This window comes from Pelophylax lessonae (genome assembly GCF_965119305.1).
Source record: "Pelophylax lessonae genome assembly, chromosome: 3".
Lineage (NCBI taxonomy): Eukaryota > Metazoa > Chordata > Amphibia > Anura > Ranidae > Pelophylax > Pelophylax lessonae.
The window spans coordinates 340,971,753-340,999,635 of NC_138770.1; the positions used below are offsets into that span (position 1 = coordinate 340,971,753).

At 39.1% G+C, this 27,883-nt stretch overlaps 1 protein-coding gene across 4 annotated transcripts in view; it reads left to right on the forward strand.

Annotated features, from left to right (window-relative positions):
- Nucleotides 1-27,883, forward strand: part of ADGRB3 (adhesion G protein-coupled receptor B3) — a 1,221,611-nt gene that overhangs the window by 1,121,163 nt on the left and 72,565 nt on the right. For all 4 annotated transcript variants that reach the window (XM_082251903.1, XM_082251901.1, XM_082251904.1 and 1 more), the window contains one exon: nucleotides 12,215-12,310. In XM_082251903.1, coding sequence (XP_082108029.1) covers nucleotides 12,215-12,310 — 96 coding nt within the window. The remainder of the gene's footprint in view (nucleotides 1-12,214; nucleotides 12,311-27,883) is intronic.

Sequence of the window (27,883 nt, forward strand, 5' to 3'; positions counted from 1 at the left end):
AGCCACCAATGCTTCCTCTGTAGCTCTGGCTCCTGTCCCAGGTGGAGTAAAATCAAGTGCACTCCACCTCCTGTCCCTTCTAGCCATGCCAGCAGCAGCTGCAAGCGGAAAAGAAAAGATCTTCAGGTCAGTGTATTAAAAAACACATACACTGGGCATAAAAACTTCTAGCAATTAGAATATTAGCATTAGGGTTAACAACTATTAGCCTGCTTTCACACCGACATGCTGTGGTTTATCTGCACTGTGGGTACAGCACAGTGCACCTGCAGATTTCCTGCTGGTTAGCTACACTGAGCCATAGAGTTCTCTTATATCCTGTGGGTTTGGTGTGCTTTCTGAAAGTACATCCAAACTCTTGACTGCTGGAGCTAACCTGCAGGAAAGCCACAGGTGCACCACGTGAATCTGTGGTTCAGGTAAACTGCAGCACATCAGTGTGAAAGCAGCCTTATAGGGGGCTCAGGATAGTAAAGGCTCATATACATTTACTGTTTGGGGGCAGTAAAACCCCATAATTGAGACATGCTTTTATCATCCCACCCAACCACTGGTGTAGCATTACGGAATGCATTAACGCCAGTGCCTCATGCTCCAGGGAGCCTGTGCAGCTTTCCTTTTCACATTCTGTTTTACACTTGGACAGGAAAGGTGGCAGGTCTGGCTCATATAGGAACCAACCCTCTCCAATTTCCTCCTGAAACCACTGAAATAGACATAGGGGTTGATTTACTACAACTGGAGAGTGCAAAATCTGGTGAAGCTGTGCATGGCAGCCAATTAGCATCTAACTTCAGCTTGTTCAATCAGGCTTTGACAAAAAAAAACCTGTAAGCTGACTACTGGCTTCTATACAGACCTGCACCAGATTTTGCACTCTCCAGTTTTACCATATCAACCCCATTGAGTCTGGTATGGATTTTTAGTGGAAAACTTGTGCAAAAAATAAAAAAATTAATGTGAGCCCCCCCAAAAAAACTATACCAGACCATACTCATTCATATAGGGGCGCTGGAATCTGGGGGCTCCCGTTCAATTAACCTCCTTAGCGGTATTCCCGAGTGTGGCTCGGGGTTAAATTTCAGTGCCATTAGCGGTATCCCCGAGCCACATTCGGGGTACCACCAGGGAGCATCGCTGGATCCTGGTAGAGGGTTCTTACCTTGTCCCCGGTATCCCGCGATGTGTCCCTGCAGCATATGGCGGCTGGATCTTCCGCCCGATGCTGTGAGCCCGGCTTCCATCTCCTGCGATGTGATGCTCGCAGGGGGGTGGAACCGGCGGCAAATTTGAAAAGTAAAACACACTGATATATTGTAATCCTATTGGAGTTTGCCCCCAGTGCCCTTTCCTGCAGTTTTACTGTACTTTATATATATATATATATATATATATATATATATATATATATATATACTTTAACTTATTTATAGTTATTTATTATATTATAATTTATCATTTTGTGTTTAAAACTTTATCATACCTGAGATGTTTTATATATATATATATATATATATATATATATATATATATATATATATACACTTTAACTTATTTATAGTTATTTATTATATAATAATTTATGATTTTGTGTTTTAAACTGTATCATACCCGAGATGTTATAAAGAAGAACGCACAGTAAAAAAAATCATATGTAAATAGTTGGTTTGGGCTGCTCGTCCTTAAGAATTACTAGCAAAATAATGGTACCGCTTTCAGCACCTAAAATCGGAAACAATCATACCGCCAGGGAGGTTAAGCTTTGACAAAAAAAAATGGAAGCTGATTGGTTTCTATGCAGGACCAGATTTCAGTTCTAGTAAATCAAACCCAGTGAGTCAGTGTAAAAAGTAAACCAAAGTCAATGTTCACTAATGTCATCCACAGTTTCCTTTTGTTATTGTGGTTTACCAGTGGGTAAATATCCAACGGGGATTGGTCCCTCAGAAAATTATGATTCTAATTGTTGATTAAAATCTTCATTATGATAATCAAAATTCTGAACCATTTCATTTCATTATGACCCAGGACTGGTTAGAAAACCCCTAAATGGCCAGCGTTCTTCAAAAGGTTGAGCAACCTTGTTGTAAATCATTATGCTCTTCTACACCACAGATGTCTCAAAAAAATGTAAGAAAATTAAAAATCAACAAGTAAATCATATTATGGTTTAAAGTGGTTCTAAAGGCATGCATTTTGCATTAAAGAGGTTGTAAAGTCAGTAGCTTTTTATCTTAATGCATTCTATGCATTAAGATAAAAAGCCTTCTGTGTGCAGCAGCCCCCCTAAAACTTACCTGAGGTCCCTCTCTGTCCAGCGATGTCCACGAGTGTCCCAGCCATCCGAGATTCTCCCTCCTGATTGGCTGAGACACAGCAGCGGGGGCCATTGGCTGCCACTGCTGTCAATAAAAGTTAGCTAGCCAATCAGATGAGAGAGGGGGTGGGGCTTAGTCAGGCCTGGGTCAGGACTCGGTGTCTGAATGAATAGGAGCAGAGGGAGCTATTGTGAGGAAGGAGGGAGCCAAGCTGCACTGTGTGTCTCAATGGATGTACACAGCCTGGCTCAGAAGCACGCCTGCAGCTGCTCCTATAGCAACTAGTATTTTCAGAGGGAGAAGGCAGCATTTTGTGAATTGTGTATTGTGTAAAAATTCTCAACTCTTTTAGTAAATCAGCCAGCAAGCCTTTTGGCTTCCTAGTGTACCAAGTGCTTGAAAAAGATAGTTCATGTAAAGCCTCACAGTCTATACCTCATGGCATGTATGCCCTTATTGTCCCTGCATAAAAACGGTCCTTTTAATATATGAAAATAAAATAAGAATGCTTTAAAAACATTTTCTCTATAAAGTACATTTTATGAGAGAGAAAATTATATTTAATTCATTTGTAAACAAATATGGTGAGCTCTTCTGTTTTTAGATTTATTTAATATCCCGTGGCCAACTATCCATATCTTAGTGGTAATGAATATGAATGACCAATAAAAACTGGGTTGCAGCAACATAGTCAGCCATCCGTGTCACACAAATTAGATCTCATGGAGTCCAACGTATACATTGCTAATTTGTGATTCATTTTCATGCTCTATATTATGCTTTCCCTCTAATATGCAACACAAAGTATATTTGTACAGTTATAATAAATGTGCATGCATTTCTTTGATGTAATTTATTTCGTATATTTTTAGCTGAAAGAAAAAACACATTGGGAAATTGCCAGCTCTATTTTATATTTTATTGCTTATTCATGAACATTTTTAAGTATAAGGCACGACACAAATCCATGCATTCTTGAAAAGGAATTTTATTCTTTAAGGAAAACTTGTCATGAGATATCTAAGTAGACTACCATCACTGGCCACTTCTGAAAAGTTAGCTACCTGGCTTTTATGCTTTTGCTTTGGTTCCGGTACTCTCTGAATCACTGTTTTACATCAAGTAGACAGATAAGGGGTTCTGACGTATATTCTGCGGCAAATCTCAACGTCTTTAGTAAATCATTTCAAGAGCCTTTTGAACCCCTACTCAGCTCCGGAGGGAATTAAGGAATTTTTTTGTGGCAAAGCTATACCTTTTACTATTAAACAACATTCAATACAAATTATGTTTATCTGCTGTTTTACATTAATTGTATTTTTACTGTTACATTAAGATTTATTGTGAGTGAAAGTATATCTAAACTGTTGTCTCTGGGACTTAAAGTGAGGAAAAATTGTGAGTCGCCGACAGAACAGGAACTAAGGGGACAACTTTAAATTAAGCCAAATGCTTCGGTGATAATGGAGATAATTTCTTGCACTTTTAATAGATTTCTTCTCACTTCTTACAAAGCAGGAAATGATAGAAAATCTCCCAAAGGACACAAATGGCAAAAAAAACAAAAAAACAAACAAGGGACCATGTACGCCTGCATACAATAATTTGCTTTGAGATTTGTAAATTAGATCTAAACACAGAATATTGGTCCAGATTGTAAAGCGATATAAACCAAAAATGTTAAATCTGTGTTTAGGGGACCTGCGTATGGGTGTATTATGTTTTATGTTATACTGTATGCATGTACACATTTGTACTAACAATTAAATGCATACAGAGCAAATATACGCCATTAAAGCTGCCTGCATCCTACTTAAGAAGGATGTTAGGTAGTTGGAGCTGCCTGTATTCCAGCAACAAAAGCCACTAGGCAGCAGGAGCTGCCTGAGTCCTTGTAACCAAAGACACTAGGTGACAGGAACTGACTGGATCCAAGCAATGAAGGAAGCTAGGCTTCAGGATCTGTCTGTTTCCTAGCAAACAAGAACATTAGGTGCTTGGAGTTGCCAACTTTCTAACAACCAGAAGGACCAACATGGTCTATTTGCACTATATACTGTATGCATATAAACAGCAGCACAAACATTACATGTACAATGTATTGTGTGTACAATGTATGGACAAGATTTTACATAGGCTATTGATATGTAAACCATACTCTCTGTGTACATGGGACTTTAGCTTAAAGTGATGTTTTTTGTTTTTTTTTTGGTTTAAAAATAACAAACTTAAGTATAACTCACACTTACTTGCTCTGTGCAGTGTTTTAGCACAGAGAAACCCAGATCCTGCTCTTCTAAGGGCACTCTTGGGCTCCCCTGGCCCCTCTCTCCTGCTGAGTGCCCCTACAGCAAGCAGCTTGTTATTGGGGTACCCGAGCCAAGCCGTTGCTCTATGTGTCCATTCAGACATTGAGCCAGGGCTCAGCCTTGCCCCCTCTCTCTCCTCATTGGCTCACTGACTTTGATTGACAGCAGCAGGAGTCATTGGCCACCGCTGCTGTGTCTCAGCCAACAAGGAGGTAGAGTCCTTGACAGCCTAGACTCTCGTGCAACATCACTGGATTGAGATGGGCCTCAGGTAAGTATTAGGGGGGCTGAGGGGGGGCTGCACACAGCAGTTTTTTTTTTATCCTAATGCATTATCTTAATGCAAACCTTCCTCCTTTAGAACCACTTTAACTGACACTATTTAGTCCCCACTCTCCTATAGCTGCATAGACTGCACATAGTTGCCCTCTAGGTCTCTCATTTCTGGAAGCACTATTTTTATCACTCCTGTGCTTTTTCCTGTTACTACATGTGTGCCATCTTTCTCTCTGTCTTCTGCAGCCTTTTTCCATACTGTCTGTATTCATTCATCTCATCATCCACATCCTATCTATTGTGATGCTTCTCATTCCTTGTCATGGCTCCATCTTCATGCCAACTGGGAAAACAAAAAAGTAATTGACTATGACGCCAGCTAACACCACTGTATACAATGCAGTTGATTTACTAAAGAAGCAAAGGATGTTCACCTAGTAATGTGAATATCCACTTTGCAAAATGAATGTTGGCGAGCAAGTAGAGGCTGGGTTCACTTTCAATACCCAATCATGTGTCAGAGAAATGTAAAAAGCAGAGTTTTTTCTCCAGACTCTACTCCCTTAGAAAATCTTTTCCAGTGTGTTCTGTCAACTATTACATTGACTAATGTCACTATACATGATCTGCCACTGGCTAAAGTTACTAAATATAATATTGTTTGGCACAGGATATGACACCAACTAATGTCACTCTATATAATTTATAACTGACTGTCACAGTGACTTATGTCACTGTACAAAATCTCTTGACAACTGTCATACTAACTGGTTTCAATGTACAGTATATAATATTGGTTTATATATAAACTGTTACCAAATATCAAGCTGGATAATGTCTCCTGACTGGCAAAACAACTGTATATACTGTAGCTGATTTACTATAGGAGTTATGAATGTTCACTCACAAAAACAGTGAAGATTCACTTCAAATATCCAATTATCAAAAAAGTAAATTCCTGTTTATTTAATCTGTACGTGATTAGATATTTGAAGTAGAACTTCTATTTTTTTTTTTTTTGAGGGGGGGGGGTGCATTATTAACTGTTAATAAATCACCTTTAGTATGTCACAAACCAGTAGAAGAGAAGCGGAAAGTGGAGTCCCCTCTATTCCCCTAAAACATCGGTACTTAACCACTTAAGCCCCGGAGGATTTGGCTGCTAAACGACCAGGGGGTATTTTGTGATTCGGCACTGCGTGACTTTAACGGACAATTGCGCGGTCGTGCGACGCTGTACCTAAACTAATTTGGCGTCCTTTTTTTCCCACAAACAGAGCTTTCTTTTGGTGGTATTTGATCACCTGTGCGATTTTTTGATCATGCGCTATAAACAAAAAAAGAGCGTCAATTTTGCAAAAATAGCAATATTTTTCACATTTTTTTATATGAAATTCCCCCCAAAAAAAAAGTAAAAATCAAAATTTTTTAACATTTTCGGCCAATTTGTTTTATGCTACCTATGTTTGGTAAAAAAAATCGCAAAAAGCGTATTTTGATTGGTTTGCGCAAAAGTTATCGCGTTTACTAACAAAGGGAAAGATTTTTGTCATTTTTGTTGTTTTTTTTAACGCGTAATGGCGGCGATCTGCGATTTTTTTTGCGGTACTGCGACATTGGGACGGACAGATCGGACCCTTGACTGACATTTTTGACACTTTTGGGGTTACCAGTGACATTTCTACAGTAATTAGTGCTATACATATGCACTGTTACTGTAAAAATACACTGGTAGTGAAGGGGTTAACTTTATTTGGGAGGGAAGGGCTGTGTGTGTCCCTAGGGGCGTGCTTTCTACTGTGATTGGCTGTGGCTTGAGCTGTAAGGACACTGATCAACGGATCTACATAGTAGATCCGTGTGATCAGTGTCTTTACACCGAGGAGAATGACAGGCAGCTTGTTTACACAAGCTGCCTGTCTTTCTCCCTCTCCCCCGCCGATCGCAGAGTGGCCGGCGGACATCGAGTCCGCCGGTCACACGCGCGGGGGGGTCCATGACCACGCGGGAGCGCGCTCCGGGGGCGCGCGCTCGCTCCCTAGACCCTCACAAGCAAGCGACGTAGACCTACGTCAGTTTGCCTGTGAGGGGCTGACCGCCGACGTAGATAGTCGTGCGGCGGTCGGCAAGTGGTTAACCTGTGGCCCTTCAGCTGTTGCAGAACCACAAGTCCCATCATGCCTCTGCCTTTGGGAATCATGCTTGTAACTGTCAGTTGCTTCCAATGAATCATGGGACTTGTAGTTCTGCAATAGCTGGGGAGCCACAGGTTGAGCACCCATTGCTTAAAGTAATCATCCTCAATTTAGCCAGGGTATTGATAAAGGCAGCACACTATTCCAGGTCCTCTTTCACTATCTGAATGGTTTTTCTATTGCCATACTCTTGTTTCTATTATAGAAAGGCAAATGGAACAATTCCATATAGCTTCCTTCTGAACATTTCACCACCACTGTACCTCTTGTGCAGTATTCAACATCTGACAACAGCGCAATCCTTCTTTTGTGTCTGATTGTATTAGTGTTCATGTCTCTGTAAAAAGCAGTCCCCTATGGCACCACTATCAGTAGTTGATAGAATGGAAAAAAAATATTTATATTTTCTTTTCCATACATTTCCATTTCACATGGCCATAACCAACTACTTTTTGGTACCTTAGATTGAACCTACCATGCTTTAATTATCATCATTAGGCAGGACATTAACTACTCTAAGAAGCTTTAAAGAGTTAAGTCACTTTACCAAAAAACTGCCTCTCCAGATAAGGTGCAGCTGTAGATAAAAACATGCTGTGCAACGTTGACTAACGTTGAATAATGTCCTTGCTATAGGTATAGGCTATTTAGACACCTCATGAAGCCTGACTGAAAAACCTCTAGGATCTTGCTAAGAGAAGCTTAGTGTTACTGCTCACCTTCACCATTGCAGGAGTGAACCCTCAAACTCTGAGCTCAGAATAAGAGCTCCTGAATCAGAGAGAGAAAGCACATGAGGGTTTTGAATCAGAAAGGGGGTTCTTCCTGTGATGGTAAACACTAACTCTAGGCTTCTATTAGAATGTCATTAGCAATGTCCTAGAGGTTTTCCAGTCAGACTTCATAAAGGTGAAAGGCCTACATCTAAAGCAAGGGCATAACTCAACTTTGGGAAAAGCTGCACAGCTTGTTTTTATCTAAAGATGTCACTTATCTGCAAAGGCAGTTGTTTAATAAAGGTGAATTATACCTTTTAACAAAGGCTATTTTCACACCTACCTCTTTCCATAGAAAGCTGATCTATATGTGAAAATAATGCCTACATATTGAATGATTTTAGGACATCTCTGCTGTATATTCATGTTGTACATTAGTCTTTCTTGTGTTCCCCCGTATCCATTACAGCACGGAAGAAGAAGTGATATGGAGTCTGCTTGCCCTAAGAATGACATGAAAAAGCTAACCCAAAGTCAGACCACGTACCTAAATGAGAAAAGGCTCATTTGAAATCTTTCAGTTGCATACAAGATAGAGGTGTTTTGGATTTACTATGTGCAAACTACATGCAAAGGATCACCCACTGAAAAAGCAGTGCTTAGCATGTCTTTATCACAGTACAGAGTACTATTCTGTTCTATCTGTTTCTTGGAGGTACTCCTCCTACTGCATCTTAGGTAGACAGGCTCTATCACCTGGGTCTGCCTTCCCCCCTCTTTGGGTTCATTCCCACCATCCAAATGATGACCACTAGGGATGTCGGTACCATTTAAAAATTAACAATTTACTACAAACACTCCTTTTATCTCACAGTACAGAGTACACAGTTGAACATACATGGTGCAATTGCCTGTAGGGTATCCTCTATCACATGCACTTTCCTGTTTTTACACATTCCTATTACAGTACATACATATACAGAGGGTGATTTGAATGGCATACATTGCCCGTGGGACCCTTTCCAACTAAAAAAAAGAAACATGTCTGGCTGAAACATAGTTGGATACTGTCAGCAACAATTAATTTTCCTTTTGTCCAAATACAAAAAGAAATTGGTAATTTACCATATTTTTTTTCTTACTTTGCTTTATTCATGCTTCCATCATTAACTCCTCAGCAGCTGTCCTAAAACACAAGTCTGACCCCTCATTAAAAAAAAGTACTGCATCCCTTAATTATAAGTACACATGCATTTACAGTTTTCTCACAGTCCCCCAGCAAATCAGACAACTTGAGCCTGCGAGTGGAGTCCTTCTAAAACAGCTTCCTCTTATGATATGGTAACATTACTGCTCTACTGAATTCAGAGCCATGCCATTCTCATGTAGGCCGTGCCTGCTTGTACTACAGTGGGATGATTCACAAGCCTGTTGTTTGTCAATCATCTGTCCACACCTAGTCCCTCTTACTGCTTTCTGGATTGACAGTACTGTCTCTGTTACTGAAACCCTTTCATTGCGAGCTGCAGACTCTAGAAGGGGGGGGGGGGAGATGCATGTGAGAGCACAAATAAAGGAGGGTTTCTTAGAAAAAGTAGGGAAAGTTTTTGTCTTACTTTGTAAGGCTTATGCCTCTCAAAAAGTAGCTGGGTTTGGTACTACCTACTTTCATACCGGAACCTTCAGTTGTACTTTAACATATTTAGATAGACAAGCATATATCTCTTTTTACACAATCTTATTCCAAGGAAAGAGCAGGATGGTTCACACTGGTTTTCAGTACAAAGAAATGTACCACTGTATACAAAGCAAGATCTAAATTAACTTTGCAGTGAAATCTAACTACTAGGCAAAGCAGAAAAAATAGTAGCGTGCTATATTTTGAATTTGTGTCTTAATGTCACTGCAGTTATATTGGTTCTTCATTGTAAACTCAAAGCTGTCCTGTGTTTTAAGTCTGTTTCATTGGCAGTGAGGTGCTGCCTGCCAATGCATATCTGTGAGACTGAGAAACATATAGTATATACTTTGGAACTGTAAATTATCTATTCTAATTTATTTACATGATTGCTGTTTCTAAAATTACTTTAAGTCCAAAATTTTGTACAATGTTTATCTGAAATGCTACATTGAGTTGAATGGTTGGTTTGGCTGGAAAAGCAAACATTAAGCAAAATCTTGTGTGCTGCCTATATAAAACACATCCATGCTACTGCACATGCACATTCATCCTTGGATTCTTAGCAAGTTGCACGTATGAGGAGTTCCTGATACTCAGATGACCATCACTGGAGTAATATTAGTACTCTTTGACTGTTCACAGCAGTGACTTGATACCCATCTATGCGCACATGTACAGGAATTGGGGAGTGGTTTAACCCAATAACCACATGTATATGCAGATTCCAGAATGTGGGCTTTAAACCTGGGCACTGCATATATGTGTCCTTGTGTTTGTGCTGAGAGTGCACTCAACAGTGTGATCCCAGCACAGAGAACGGGCTCTCACTAAGAGCTCCTTGTCTCATAATAGCAATTAGAACCTGGGACCCCCCGCTTACAGGTCACCTGATCGCAGTGATAGCCTGTGATTGGCTATTACAGTGATCAGTTGTGCAGTTCCCATGTGTTTTATTTATCTTCTGAATTGAGAGAAAGATAAATAACTTATTTCTCTCCTTGTAGGAGAAAAAGAGGTAAACATACAAAAAAAATTGTAAAAATTAAAAAAAAAATTAAGAAAAAAGCTACACAAAGGCTTGATCTAGGTCAGGGTTAAGGTCAAGGTAAGAGTCAAAGGTCAAGACAAAATTCAAAGGTCGGGTCAAAGGTCAGGGTATATTTTAGGTGTCAATTAGTATCAGCATGTTTTAGGTAAAAAAAAAAAAAAAAAGCAAAATGCACACTATAGTTTCTGGGCCTTACTATGGGTATAAACAACAAAAATGTGGTATCGTTTTGTTTTTGTTTTTTTTTACAATTTTAGGCTTATTTTTCCTTGATAATAAACAAAAAAAATCAAGAGATATCCAATACCATTTACCACCAAAGGAAAGCTCCATTTGTCCTGAAAAAACATAGTATAATCCACCTGAAAAAAACAAAAAGTAGGTGCAATCAGATGTACAGTTTCACAAACGCATTTCAAACTTACAAAATTGGGTGGGACATTTATTTTACCTTCAATCATGAAGGAATCAAATCCAGAGATAGGAGACTGGCCTATCATCACATGCCTGATGAAGGGGTCCTGCATGGCTCCGAAACATTGAACTTTATTGTGATGTGATCATGCTTTAATAAAAAAAACATATGGACTCAATGATCTGTGGGGTGCTGGCAAATATCTTCATTAAGGAGTGTGGCATGGGCCAGGATAGGGAAGGAAGTGATAGGAAATCTGATCAATGTACACAGACATTAAAAATATTTTTAGTAAACCAAGGTAGTGTTTGAACTCCATATAATGTTTTAATTGTTTTCTGTACCTTCCAGTAGTGGTCCTGACTGAACCTTTTATTTCTTGTGCTATCATTACAGAGACAGGAAGTAAGAAACAAATCTCTCCAGTTGGGTCAGAAATAAATACCGAGCAGAAATTTTATCTCTATTCAACTAAAAAAAATATATATTTTGACTAATTAACCTTTTTATGTTTATGCTCACAAACATGGTATTTACGAATACATGCACCTCTTGTCCTGTATTTTTTGCTAATTTTTATTTAATGTTTAGTGATAAAAATAAATATACACTTAACGTCCAAATACACTACTGAAGAAAAATAGTTTGAAAATGTTTTATTGACATCTCCCAGAATATAAGCATTACCATCATAAATAGAACATTTTAAAAAATAAAGACATTTTGTGCTTCATCTAACTGGAGCTCCTTAAAATCTTAAAAGGATGACTAAAACACACCATAACACACATACATACTGAATAAATATAAAATATAAAATCAAAACAAGACGAGTTCATACGTCCGCTTGTTGAGCTGTGAATATTTGGTGGGCTAAGAGGTGAGGTACCCTCCACATAGGAGTCTGAAGAAGTTAGAAACAGCAGTATGGTTAAGTCTATAAGACTTCACAAGCCCCGTATAGATTGCCTGTCAAGGCATTAATGGACTCTTGCCGCAGCAGAGCCTATTTACCTAAAATAAAATTGACTATAGCTGTGTTCTAAATTCTCTACACTGTAACTGATCTAGTAATTAAAACAAACAGACTCAATCCTTCTTCCTATAGTTTAGGGAAATAAGTGCAATGGTCTGCATTAGTATCTAAGGGAACAGATCATATTTGAAATTGAACTTGTTATAGATAATAAAGATAGCACAAACAAAATTAAAGTTTTTATACATTTTCTAAGTTATACTATATATTGTTTTTACAGGTCCAGGATGCTTTCAGATGTCGGCTTAGAAACTGTCAGGATCCAATAAATGCAGACTCCTCAAGTTCCTTTCCAAATGGACATGCCCAAATTATGGTTAGTTTTCATAGTTATTTATACTTATATTCCAACTGCATGATGATGCTCTTGTATGATAAGTTCAGATTTAGGTGTGCAGAAATGATAAACATAAATACTTGATTTAAATATGTGTAAATAATATATTGTTTCGTGTAACTATGGATTAATTTTAAAAATTTGTAGAAAAAGAAAATGCTGTCTTCCCTTTTAGCAGCAGATTTTTAAAGTACAGATTCACTTTAGATTAAAAACTTCCCAGCCCACTATCCTATGCTATCCTCCCCCACCCAATTCTGGTGCCCGCTTACCTCTTTTTGATGATGGCCGTCCTCCCTGTGTTTACAGCCTCAGTGAAGAAATTTTCTCAGTGTTGCTCACAAAGTAACTTTCTATTCTTCAATTGAGCCTTACTCCTTTGGTACAGGTATAGCCCATTGAAATTTATGAGAAGTTACTGCAGATGTGGGTAGCATCTGACAAAATTTTTTCCACTGATGATGTAAACTCAGCAGGAGGTTGTAACCATTAGAATAAGGTAAGTAGGCACCTGGGTGGAGGGTTAGCTTAGAATAGTATAATTGCTAAGGAGGAGGGTTTGATTCTAAAATGAACCTGTTTTTTTTTTTTTTTATCTGACCGTGATATGCAATGTAGTTTACCAAAATAAGATCTTGAGTCAGACTGTAACTTGTTTTGTAATTTTTCCAAATTAGTACCTTAAATCAGAATGCAATTTGTATTGCAGTTTGCCCAGAGGGAAACAAAAACACTTGGCTTTGCCATGGCTTTTTTTTCTGAATAAGCACACCTTACCCATTTTTCAGACTATACGTATTTACAGCTCAGCTGCCTAATCGCATGTGATCTATATTGCATTCAACATTTACAGTAGAAAATAATATGACAAAAAGTATAGTAATTTTGTACAAGCTTATACAACTTGCAAAGTGTGCATATTGTCAAATGCATGTACTAAAACATCATGCTGTGCCCTCAAGTAGCAAATCAAACTATATTTTATATAATCTTTCAAAGCATATGTTTTGTTGTAAAAGACAATGTATCTTTTTTTTTTAAATATTAATCAACAAACATGAAAAACGACCTTGCACTCTCCAGGGGTCTCCTTTCTCAAAAGACCCAGGAAACAAATATGACCAAGATCATTAAGCATACTTCATTAAAAAATAAGCATTCAAACCGCAGACATGCACATTTTGCATTCTTAACAAGACATCTCTTTTGTTACAAAAACATGCATCCTGCTGAATAATAACAGCATAAATGATAGGACTATAAAGGAGGGAAATAGGGCAAGTAAATTAAAACAAAAGGTGATATTTGTTAATCAAAATCAGGTTTTATCAAATCAAAAAGGTCAGAAACCAAAATAGCAAATGATTTATCAATTTAAGTACAAGCTTTAATTGTTGGCACAGTTCATTTTATTAGATCATAATTAGGTTTATGCTATAGAACAAACAGCACTGTGCAATAAGCCTCTTAGTAACCAGACAAAATTGGTCTTTCAATGATCTGTCTATATTAAACTTATTGTAAAGCTAATTACTCTTATTGATTTTTTATTTTTTATTTTGAAAATTGGTTATTTAATAAGCCTATTTGTTTAGGTTATAATTTGTAGTTGTATGTAAAATTGTGTCCAAAGTTATTAAGCCACTTTTCCAAGTTTTCCATAAGAGAAAGGTTTAGTTTATTGCAATAAAAAACTATACTAATATATTTTGTTTGATGTTAAAAAACAGTGCAAATCTTGACTTAATGTCTTAAATTATGAAATAATAGAAGTGAACCCAGCTCCAGCCAAATGGTTTTCACCAGTTACAGCCTAGCCTTACAGAGCATATAGCCAAACCAGCTCTCTTATGGCTCCCGGAGAACCTGGCATTAGTAAGACTCTGGATCCCAATATGTCTGCCATGATGGGTCATTCCGCCCCTACCTCCCTGTCTGTGGAGAATTATTGATCCCTTAAGGATAACTGTCCACAAGGCTTTCTACCCGTGAGCACGGGAGGTTACTCCCACAGCACCCTCTCTGCACAGGATTTAGATTCCTCTGCATGACTGCAGCTTCCTAGCTTAGACTAGCTGCTGCACTGCCCATAGATCAAGGCTCCAATGCCTAATTTGCCTTCCTCATTATCAAAGCCAACATGCAAGCCTTAGCCACAATGATACAACAAATTCTCAGGTTGTAATTAGAAGAGGTAAAAAACAGTGCCACAACTCTCTGTCTGGGTAGACACGTTGGAAACAGGTCACTTATTCTTGGAAGGTTGAATTCTCTCAGCTCAACACCAAATGTTCCCTCTAGGAACAGCACCTTTGCACCCTGTACATTTATCAAGATGACCTGGAGAACAAAAGTCAGGTGAACAATTTGAAGCTATGGGGGATCCCAGAGGCGACCTTTGATTGGGACCTCAAAGCCACAGTGTTGGCCATCCCTAATTGGGTGCTTGCCAGAGAGGCAGAGGAGGCTTTCGAGTTGAACAGTTACCATAGGATACAGGGACAGAGACCCACGCCAGTGGACAGACACAGGGAAACTCTTTGAGGGTGTGCTCTTCTATAAAGAAGAGTCCCTGCACAATTCCTCGCGCCTGGGCCCAGTTGAATTTCATGGGGCTACTATTTTAATTTTACCCTAACCTGTCCTACAGGACACTACAAGTGTGACATTGCTTTAAGCCATTGTTGGACTTGCTTGTCACAAAAAGAGTTTGGGAAATTGGGAATACCCTTTCCATATTCTTATCCGGAAAGCTACCACATCCTTTAGGCTACAGGTGCCCTCCCAGCTACTAGTTCCAGCAGATACCAGCCATGCAAGTCCCAGATTAAACATCAGTGGAGATCCCACAAAAGCTGCCACCACCACTGCACCCGATCCTGTTCAACCGGTTGAATCCCTCAGTGATGCAACCGGCAAGACCCATCAGGTAGCAATAGTGAGCAATAGCTGGCCCCAGGGCCCTCTACTCTCAATGAACACTGTTGTCTCAGAACTCTCTATCTCACAGGGGACTTTGCTACAGAATACAGTCAGGTTGACATCATAACCATTGTTCTCCCACCTGCCTGCCAGTAATGCTATCTGTAGGGGGTGGGCATTGGGGGCTGGACCTGAGAAGAGTGTACTCTCTTCCACTTTATTGTTAGCCTGGCCTAAGTCCAATGACCTATTTCCTGGGCTGGCCCCTGCTCAGCTATCCCACCCATGAGTCTTCCTTATGTTATGTTATGTTATGTTGTGTTGTGTTATATTATATTGTAGGCACACAGTTGGACCACACATGCGAGCCCTACACAAAATATCCTGCAGTAGTGTTGCCTTGGTTCACTAATGTTTGGTTATTATGTCATATGTGTAGTGGGCCCAGACTGGTGTCTTTTGCCTTTCAGATTTATGACACACTGTTTATTTAGATAAACTGTTTCTGCTGTTTATTTATTCTGATTTTGTGGTATGGACCAAATACCCATTCTAGAGGGTCCACTCCTGAATTGGGGAGTATATGGTCCTGAGATTGATCCAGCCTGGAGTTCTACCCAGGCAGGACCCTGATTATGCACTATGTGAGAGAGGACTCTCTCCCCTGTTGTTGCTAACCATACTGGGACTAGAACCCTAGGTCTCTTCCAGCTTGAGGCAACGTCCTAAGCAGAAACATGATATTGGTTTGACTTCTTTAATGTAATTTATTTATACAGCATTCTAGCTTCCAGGACTGTCCCTGTGCCCTCTGAGTGCTCCCTGGGGGCACCATGCAGTGCATGTTTAACTCCTACAACAGACCTTACAATGTTATAGCAAAACGTTTTCCACTTGCTATATGGGATATATGAATTCCTTGTTTTTCTTCTGGTAGATGTCTATACTTTTGGGAACTGGGGCTGAGCCCCTGGCTTACCTGCCTGTTGCTGCTGCCCCTGTCTAGGGGATGTGACTGGGGGATTGGTGGCAGGAAGAATGCAGTGGGTTTATTGGGGGCTCGAACTGACCATACATGCAATATTTAACTCTTCCCCTCAGCCTTTCCTTTGGTGGTCCCAGTGCACCTTCTGGCTCTCCCCCCAACCACTTTGTGCCTCCTGCTTTCCTCTTCCCTACGCTGATGGGCATTGGCAGACCCTGCTCCTCGGCTGTGTTGCCTGCATCTACTTACCTTGAGAGTATTTTGGTTCTATTGTCAGGATGTCTGGCCATTTTGTTTCCTTTCATGCATTTTACATATTTTTTTACAACCTCACCTAGGACCTTAGTCTCCCCTGAGACCACATTACTTCACAGCATGGGCTTCGGAAGGGCAGACAGGCTCCTTCTGAGCCCTACCTTTAGTTTGTTCTGTATATAGCAGGGTAAGGATCTTCCTTCCTTCCCTCTCCCTTCATCTCCCTCCCTTTCCATCCACCTTGCCTAGCCTTACCCCTTGCAGTTTTTTCTGCCTTGCAGCTCTTTCACATAGTTGCTCTAACCTGATTTTCATGACGCCTCTCTGCAAATTCATCACCCTAAACATGCATGGGCCTAATAGTCCTGAGAAATGATCTACTGTCCTGATGGAGCTATGGCGCCTCTGGGCCCAAATTGCCTTCACACAAAAAAGTCACTTTTATACAAATAAATGCCCAAGGTTCTTGAACTATCAGTTCCCCTTACCACAGCACAAATGCCCCTTTTAAAACGAAAGGGGTGAGTATCCTGCTTTCCAGGACAGTAACCTGGGGACACCTTGACCAACAAATCGGCCAAAACAGACAATGCCTATTCCTGAATGGGGACCTAGAGGGTCAAAGAGTTATGCTGCCATCCCACTATCTCCCCAACCAAACTCAATTACAGGGTCTGTAGGAATGTCTCAATTCTTTCTACCATTTTGTCAATGGGGCACTGATAGTTTGGGGGAGATCTCACTCTAGACCTACTTCTGAATTCATCCAAAATGCATTCCCACCTTTTGTACCCATATCTTATATTGCGTTAAACTTTTCATGCAGTCTCTTCACTTGGTAGATGTCTGATGTTGGTCTCGCATTCCTACTCCTTCCTCCCAAGGCATGGTACTGGAAATAAAATACATCCTTAATACAAAAGGGTGCCTTGCGCTCAGAATTCTCCACCCTTCTCTCTCAGTGTGTCGCAAATAATGACACATCGGACACTGCTCCTCTCATGCTGTGGGAGATTTATATATGTGTTATGAAGGAATATCTAATTAAAAAAGCAAAGAGACTAAAAAAAAGCTTGATCCCTGCAGCGCCAGCAAATGTTACACCGGTTGCAAACCTTAAAATGTGGTGGTTCACCTATGTGGAGAGTTTATTTTTCAGTGGACAACCTCCCATATAATTACCTAGGCACAAGGATTATCCCATCCTTAGACAAGATCTTCACTGCTAATTTCCCACCCTCGCCACACTCCATAAAAGAGTTTGGCAAACTCACATACACCTGGTTTGGAAGGATGGCAATCTTAAAAATGACTATCATGCCTAACGTGCCTTACCTTTTCCAGTCTCTCCTGATCTCAATCCCAAAGAGCTACCTGAAAGCATTCGTGAGAGAATTCCTCCAATTTGTTTGCGCAAGATCCCATCCGTGACCTTGCCCAAACAAACACCTAGGTATAGACTCCTAACTGTCTGCTCACACGGTCTCAGCCATGTATCAGCTACTTGCTTTACCAGTGGAAGACTTTATCCCCAATTTTACTCAACCGGGAAAGGGAGATTGAGAATTTATTCTCCCCAACTCAAAGAAAAAAAATACAAGATTTTGTCACGTAAGGGCCATATTTTGAGTCAAGGAGGTAAATGATGACCATGGATGATGCCCCAACAAAGATTTTAGGATCCTTCAAATGAGAAAGGAAGGTGAAGACATTGTCAGGAGTAGTGTTACTAAATCTCTAAGACCCAATAGAGTCTTGTGACTGTATAACTTACACATTATGTATAAAAAAATGTCTGATGTTACGTCTGCTAACATAAATCCCAATCTGTACTTCACCTATTAAAGAGGAAGTAAAGTCACTTAAAAAAACGAGAAAAAAAAAGCCTTGTAAAGAGAAAGACATAATGAGCTAGTGTGCATCTCATACTAGCTCATTATGAAGTACTTACCTTAAAACGAAGCCCCCGCCATGCCGCCCCCTCAGCGACAGGACGGCCTACATGTCCGGCCATCCTGCTTCCTGGTTCGCGTCCTCCGGCCATCTGATTGACCGGATGCGCGATTACATCACTCCCGCGCGTGCGCGCAGGAGCCGCCGTTTACGGCACTGGGCTCTGAAGGAACGGCATGGGTGGCTGTTCCTTCAGAGCGCATGCGCCGATGACGTCATTGGCAGTATGCACTGTAAATATCTCCTAAACGGTGCATGTTTAGGAGATATTTATAGCACCTTTAGATAAGCTTTAATATAGGCTTACCTATAGGTAAAAGTTTGTGAAGTGGGTTTACAACCTCTTTAACTCAATATACTGTATGTAATCATTTAAGCCTTTTTGTTTGATTTATTTTGATTCACTTTGCATTACTATAGCTTTGCACTAAGAAAATCGTTTGCTGCAATTTGATTGATCTCTAAAAAAAAATATTTTCTTTTACTTTATCCGCTTGTATATGTTTACTTTATCCTAGCCCATAATTTATTAAATCAGATGTTGTTTTTAGTGTTCTGATGAAAGCCAGAAAAAGTTAAGTTTTAGCTGTCTCAACTTTTGTAGCCTTTGCCAAGAGCTAAACTGCAGGATCATTCTAAGTTACATAATACACCCTGCGGATTTGTACTGAAATGCCCATAGAATTCCACAGTGAATCTCAATATCCTTATTTACTGTAGGGCATAAAGATGTATATATATTCTTTCTGTGAACATTTCAACAGTGAAGACAGAAGGGGGTAATGTACTAGAGTGAATTAAATAAAGTCATGTGGACCTGCATTTGCCCAAATATCAAATCATGTACAGAAAACGTTCCCTTTTTATTTATGTACTTGCAAGTGGGTGTTTTAAGTTTACATCATCTTCTTTCACTTGACTTCACTTTAGTAAGCCATCTGCCAGTGACCATTGGATCCTTTTGGCTTTTGACTTTTCCTTTCTTTTTACAATTGTTTTTCTGTTCTCTCTTTGTCTCGTGTAGTTTTTTTTTTTCTTTTGTGTCAGCCTAAAACAATGTGTTACTATTTGAATAGAAATTTGCTGACACTTTCTGTCACTTTTTTTTACAGTTTTTGTTCCAAATTAGTTTCTTTGCTAGAGGCACTTGTCAATTTTTCAGTGAATCATTATATTTGCTGCAGCTTTTTTCTATTTGATCAGAATAACATTTTTATTTATTTGCAATACAATAAGAAAAACAAGAACAAAAGCAAAATAAATAGAATTAGTTATAAAGAAAATTGAACAATTTTAGGCCCCCAGAACCCCATTTTACAGTAATTTTCTTTTCTTTTATACTTCACCATAAAATGTACCATTGTGGAAAAAAATGCAGTTTTTTTAATTATGTAAACTTTGTGAATAAAAAGGTCAGTTTAATAAGGCTAATATTTGTCATATTGGGCCTTTTAATGTACTTTAAAATAATCATTGTCAGGGATGCACATTCTTTTTTAAAGCAGTTAATCATTTTAAATTATAGTCTAAACCTGCTACTGTAAAAAAATCTATGTGAGAATAGTATTCTCCAGTGATTCCAGTGTAGCCCACCAGATATTCCAAGTAGTGTGGCTAGTAGGAGGAAGTGGTGAGTTTGCAGCTATATTAATAACAGACCTTCTACACATAAGCTTTAAGTCAAAGTTTAAATGGGAATAAACCACTCCTAAAAATTATAGAATCATCTGTGTGGTTGTGTGTGTGTGTGTACGTATGTGTTGAGATGGTGAGATTTGATTTTTGTTTGCCCTGATGAACCTTATCTGTTGGACCTCCTAACTCTTCTTTTATTGTCACATGTCAGATCCTCCTTCTTTAAAAAAAAAAAAACTCTACTGGAAAAAGAGGCATTTTTTTACACACTCAGAACGTTTTTATGAATAAAAACATATCCATTAATTAAATGTAACACTTGTACCCACTGTATACTTGTACTAACCCCCTGTTTCTGTACATTCTTCCTGCATTTATTATTTTTTAGGGGATCTTTCATTTAGAAACTCTAAACCATAGAAAATGGAAAAGTATTTGTGTAGCTGGGTCTGGATTCTGGCCTTCTTGCTAAAAGGTTATAAGCCCATATGCCTGGTATGCTGTGTTGGTATCTAGGGCAATACAGATTATTTTTCTAAAAGTAGTTTTAAAAAATTGCAGAGCAGCTGGTATTTGTAGATGTTTGCCATATACACATCATCCCTATCTAGGTCAAATCATTATTTTAAGAAATGAATATGGTTGTATTTTCTATTGGCCTCTAATACACATTGATGACAAGAATGGCTACTATATGTATATATACTAGGGCTTTAAACAGGGTTTAAAATAAAAATCAAGGTAACAACAAACAATAAAGGGTACTGAACATACAAATGAACATATTACTAAATACCATAGCAAAGGGGACATATAAGTATTTGCTTACAGAAACAATCAGCAGAAAAACGGCAGTTGCAGTATGACCAGCACCCATGGGCTATACATTCATTTTCCCAATATACTTGTGTTTATTAGAAATTAATATACCACTAAGGTTAACAATTAATAACAATAAAGTGGACACAAATAGAATATGGATTAAACTACAGGTAACTCTAAAAATTAGGGGTACAGGGTTTTTTTTAAATTAGAATACATTTAGATAGGTGTTATGAACATGCTTTGCCTGTGGTGGGTTTTCAATGTATTTAATAATCATGTGAGTGGATAAAAATAGGTATTATATGTCCATAAATAACATTGTGTGTCTGTGCTTTGTCCATTGTTTATTAGAGAAAGGCAAAATATGTACATAATAAGGGTAAGAATTCTACCCTATAGAGAGATAAGGGAGTAGAGTAGTGTAATGTATATGTAACCAAAGGGGTTTTTTTAGATTAAAGTTGATCTATTTCCAACCCAGTAAACTTTAATATTTATTATGGTAATTTATATTGTGAAATGTATTTATTACCTAGGAATTCCAAAGCTTTGTATTTGAGGTTACACGCAGAGCTTCACGCAGAGTTTCGAAGAACCCTCTTTTATTAATACTGGATATACAGGGATGCAGCATATTAACGCTAGCAATATTTTAAGCCTTATCAGGCTCTTTTTTAAGCAAGTAGTCCATATACCTTATACAGTATATCATACAAGCAGAGGAGTGTTGTGGTAATTGTAAACAGCAGTAACCATAAGTTAGTACAGTGCAACTGCTGGTATATCCACATTTCTGATTAGATTTACAGAACATTTAGGGAGCATGACCAGTTTCCTGGAATCCCTTCTCAATAGGTGCCTATATTATCACTCTGTGGCCAGATCAGTTTGCAGGAACCAAATACTGTACAGAAATAGAAGCCAGTAAAAAAAAAAAAAGAAAGAAACATTAGGATCAGTTATTAAAAAAAAAAAAAAAAATCCTCACACTTTTATTATTCATATTCATATGGCGTCCCTCCAGCTCTAGCGGGAAAATTAAAATGTCCACATCCTCCATCCCCCTCCAAAATGGTCTCTTTTCTTAATGATCAATTCTCCCTTAAATATTTGTTTGCTAAAGTTCATCTGACATTCTTTAGCTTTTACTCCATTAGGACCCTAGCCACACTACTTGGAATATCTGGTGGGCTACACTGGAATCACTGGAGAATACTATTCTCACATAGATTTTTTTACAGTAGCAGGTTTAGACTATAATTTAAAATGATTAACACGCAGGTCCTTTTAAAAATTGTAAATTTGTGTTATGCATAGCCTATGTACATGCAGATGTACAGTGAAAGACTCCAATTTTTAAATGATGGCAATCAGTAGTGACTGACTTCTTTAACCGAGCACACCTGTTGTGAATAGGTTTATTTGCTAAGCACTGACAGCTTAAAACAAATGTGTCACCAACCTGGAACATTCAAGCTGAGTATATGATGGAAAAAATATATCAGCAGAGGTAACCTACAGTGAAAACTGCATATCAGAATAATTACATTCTATGCAAATCATGACTTTTCCTACTTTTACTACAAAAGTCATGCTTGTCTGTGCCCTCCAGTTTATTCTTTATAGTCATGGCCAGCCTTACTGACCTATAGGGTGACTCAGGGGGAGGTAAAGGTTTGAATCAAGCTTGACTTCTACAAGAAAAGACAATCTTTGCATATTGTTTTACATAATTCAACTGGATGCATCCCTGAATCATTTGATCATTTGGAGGTAAGCTCTGCTTACTTGTTTTTGTCTTACAAATGTTTCATTATATATTTGTTTAAATGACCCAGGGTCGTGGCAGGCTTACTCTAAGATGTCATTAACTAGAGCTAAATATTAAAGGTCCTTTTTATCTGAAACAAGCATGCACACTGGGAAAATTTGCACTTCTGCTATAATTCAGCAGTTTGCAAAGAATTAAGGATCTGCTGAGACCGCTTTAACACTTTGCAGATTTTTATTGAATTCCCCTTTAGTCTCTCTTTACCAGGAAGATGGAAGAGAATTTGTAAAAATTCATAAAAACCGGCAAACATATGGAGGAGTTTTATGGAGCAACAGAGCAGAATACAGCTGTTATATTTCTAGTCCAGACTTTTTAATAATTAATAATCTTATGATTGAATGAAACCAAGCATCTAATTGGTTTCTGGGGCTACTATTTAACACTGGCTTTCCTTTCTCATAAATAAACCTAATAATTAGCACCCTCTGAGATATCTCCTGATAGATTAAAAAGCATTCAAAACTGGAAAGTGAAATGGAAATCATATAATATTACCTTTCATGTTTTTGTGTATGCCTGCTTTTCACACCCAAATCTATTGCTCTGATATGTTTCCTTTAGCCCCAGGTTTATTAGATATGGTAGTATTAAATCGGAGTTCCACCCAAAAGTGGAACTTCTGCTCATTTGCTTCCTTCCCCCCTCTGATGCCACATTTGGTACCTTTCAGGTCAAGGGGGGGGGGGGGGGGAACGGGTACCTGTTTTTGACAGATGCCCTTCCCCACTTCTGGGAGAAAGTGTTGCGTGCCATCTCTCGGAAGTTCCGTCCAGCTTCCTCTTCCCCCACCACCGAGCCAATCAGAATGTGCAGCGCACTTCATTGCCAGTTTCCCTCATAGTAGATGGCGGCGGCAGCATCCGGCAGCCGATCCGAAAATTGGCTGGGGTGCTGATATCGCGGGCTCCGTGGACAGGTAAGTATCTATATATTAAAAGTCAGCAGCTACCCTATTTGTAGCTAAATAACTAACAAAAAAACAGCGCTTGCAAAAAATAATATGTAGCACCCTCCTAGTCAGGTGCTATGTAGATAGAAGATATCGTTTGGCATTTTCTGCTTAACAGGGAGGCAGCAGGAAGAAACATAATTGCTTCATCTGTTTATCAGAGGAGCTTCATCTTTAGTTAAGTCTGTTCAGTGTGTATTCATCTGGTCTGAGGGAGTTTCCCCACTGCGTCCAATGGGGAGGCCTGGCCAATGATACACAGGCTTTTGTAACCATCCCAGTGGGTTGGCACCTGGAGAGGTGCATGATGGGATTGGAAATAAAAGCGGAGAGCACCTGAGGCAGAGGGTCTTTTGGTGGGAGCAAAGTCCCAGGAGGAGGTGACGGCTGTCTCTCCTCCTGCTGAAGTGAGGAAGGTGGCCCAGGGACCAGGGGTTGAGCTGGGCTGCAGAGAATCCAGTGTGTGTGTGCTGACCGAGTGGTGCTGCTGGACAGAGTTCTTCTGGAAAAACAGTATCGTGAGTACTCAAGATCTGCCCAGGGGTCTGCCTAAGAGAGGGGGCCACTCCAGAGAGGTCAAGGGGATCAAGGAACCAGCTTACCCAGAGTGATATAGTAAAGGGGGTGCCAGTGTACAAGCCCTGAAGATTAGGGAGTAAAGGGGGCACCAGGAAGGGCCCTGAAGTGTTCAGCAATACAGTTTATGTCAGGATATAGCTTGCCTCAGGAGACAGATTACCTCAGGAAGCTTATCATCCTATTTCACAGTCAAAAGGCAAAGTAAAGTAAGTGGCCTAGCCGTGACCAGCTCAATCAGCGTTAACCAGCATCAGTCAGCATTAGCCAGCGTCAGTCAGCTTTAACCAGCGTCAGACAGCACTTTTTGCATCATCCCTGCCTATTGTGCATAGTTCAGTTGGTTGGAGTATCCCACTCATCTCTTATCCTACCCAAGTTCTTAATAAAACCTAAAAACCAAAGAAACTGGACTGGTCCTTGTCTGAGGTAAACACACTTGGAAATATGCTTAAATGTACTACTGTTGCTAGCGGTAACCCAGGAGGACCCACATTCAGCAGCTTCCTTGGGAGTAGTGCTTCAAATACAATAACAATCATATAATATATTCTCTCAAGTGCATAAATTGGTATTTTGAAGAATATATGATAAATACATAATTAATTACAAAGGTGCTTAAAAGAATCTATATACTGAATAAATTGTGCAATTCTATAAAAAGTGCAGATAGTGCTAACAAAAATTCCAATATGACGTGCAATATAGTTGATGAAAATGTGCTTGAAGTGCTGCAAACAAAAGTGCTGGCGTGCTTCAAAAGATAAACAGCCAGTGCAGAGTGTTTCACTCCCCTCCTGAGTCCCCACTCACCAGAAGTGATGGACCCTCAATTGAGGGTCAAACGGGCTTGAGGCTGATACAAAAATGAAAGAGATCCCCTTTAGGCTAGTACTCTGTCGCTGTGACCCTTTTATATCAAATCTCTGGATAGCTCAGAAAGAATAGATAATCCACATACTGTAGAGAAGTCCGTAAAAGTAAGATTTTATTGCCCACGATAATACTACTTACAGAGATTACATACAAATGTCGCATGTAGAGAAGAATTGGTTCCGCCGACCGATACACACTACTTCTGGGAACGCCGCCTGGCGTGCATTCCACGGATACCAGGAAGTGATGTCACTGGTTAAAACGCAACCAGAAATGTGTTGACGCGTTTCGCCCCACCTTTTAGGGCGTCATCAAAGACATCAATTTATTTAAATTACATTATTTGTAGCTGCTGACTTTTATTTTTTATTTTTTCCACAGCTGGAACTCCTTTTTAACATCAATGATGACATGCAATAACACATGTCAACCAATAGGGTTTCACCTCTTATATGCTTACAGCAGTCAAAACAATGAAAATTGACTGTCAATTGGTTGTCATGTGTTATACTGCCTGTTAGTTCTAAAAGTTTAAGTGTTAAATATTCATTATAAGGGAAGAGAGAAATGTAAACATTTCTAGTGTGTATTCCTCAAACATCTCTAAATCCCACTCATTGGCCACTCCTGAAGTTCAGTATTGCAGTGGTAATGTTAAAGATATGCTCAGGAGAAATTAAAATCCTAATTTGTTCAGGCTCCTTCTGTTTACTAATAGAGTATCCCAGAGCTCCTTGATTTCTTAAGGACTGAGAACTACAGTTACAAATTTCACATACATCACTGACTGCTAGCAAAATTTAGTATTAACATTTGACCATAACACTGTATATATCTGAACTTTAGGCAGATAAAAAGGACACAAATTCATGCAGCACTGTAATCATTAATGCATCATTACATGTACTTTTAAAAGCAAGATGTGTAAGTAACTGAATTTCATCAGCCTTTTACAGATCCTGTACAAGAGGGCTGGGGTGTAAGAGGAAGAGGCAGCACAAGGAGCCAATCAGTTCATGTACTAAAAAGAAGCACATCGATAGGAATAGAAAATAGAGAGACAGAGAGAAGAGCTCATCTGTGCTGTTTCTTTTACTGTCCACTAACAGGCTATGGTGGGTTCACATTGGCCTGGACTCAGAGGAAGTGGATTAAATGATACTGGCCAACAGGCTGAGGGCAGCTAGTTTCAGAAAAAAATAGGGAAGTCTCTAGATTGAAGCTGTTTATTGCAAGGAGGCAATAAATGTTTATTAGAAGGTAGGGATTCCTCTGTTACTACACAGAATGGCTCCAATAGGGGATTTCCAATTGTTGGGCATCCCTTTAACCTACATAAAATCAGTAATCTGCGTAAGCCTAAGAAGCAGTAAATACTAAAAGCCCTTATCTCTTGTAAACAAAGCACCTTCCATATATTAGATGAGCTATGCAAATTATATTTTTTTCTGCTGAAAATGATTCACTACACAACTTCTTGAGAGCAGTATATTAGAGTAATTATAAAATGCCACTGTAACGCTGGTTTATTAAATGTCACTTACAGTCTATGCAGTTCTGGGAATAAGTGTCACACACTTCATTAGGAGGCAAAAACCTATTATCCAAACTCAGGAACAAAATAACAAGGAAAAAAATGATTCACATAATAAAGAATTGAAATAAATTGGAGTGCCTTTACAGACATCTTTTCTACAAAAGGAATGGTTGAGTTTCACTTGAATATAACATCAAGCACTTTGTAAATACAGAAAGCAAATCAATTGTCTTTGGTAGATTGTTTTTGTCAACGTGATTTGGAAATTAGGAATATATTTAATGTTATAGACTAAAATGCAACACAAAAAAGACTATTATTAAGGCAGAATTATTCAGACTTGTGGAGAAAAGTGCTAGAAAAATGGCATAAAAAATGAAACAATTAATTTAAATATAAGTGATAACTAAAGACCAATTAACAGACCTCTAAATTACTCTAGCAACAGACAACCGACATGGTAATATGCTTAACTCACTACAAACATAGTACAGTATATATTAGTGCTACCTAAACTTTGCTTTTTTTCTCTACCACCTTTACATCCCATGCTATGTCTGAGTGGTGGCTGTCTTTCTGATTGTTGTTATAGGTACCATCAGCTATTCAACTCTGTTTTTACTGAATGTGACAATGAAGTCCTAATCACTAACCCATCCACAAACACGCCTTCCTGCCCCCTAAATATTACTGTAGTCCCTACTTGAGCATCTAAGGGGTTAACTAAAGGTGATTAGGCTGTTCACTTTACAAGTGAATTTTTCCTTCGCTTTGTGAATTTGGCAAAAAAATTCACTAAAGAAATTGTCCCTTGAAAAAAGTGAACAGCCTATTTGCCTTTAGTAAATCCACCTCTAAGAATAAAAAAGAGTATACTGCCCAATCACTTTATCTGTGGTGCCCTTTTAAGAAGTCACATCCAATCCACTTTTTCAGTCAACTCTCAGCTCTATCTAACACATCCCACAGATACAGTATATGACAGTAGTGTGAGCACATTCTCACTGTCAGGTACCCGAATGTGGAGCCCAAGATGACAAAGGTGGACTCTTGCACAATTCCTGTCCAAGCACTCCTGTTAGTGAGAACAGGGACTGCTAGGGCAGCAGAAGGCCACAGGTGCTAGGAAGCTGGAGCAGTAAACTTGAATTGGGAGCATAGAGATCCACCAGGTAGAACGATGGAGTCAGGTCACTAGCTGGGTA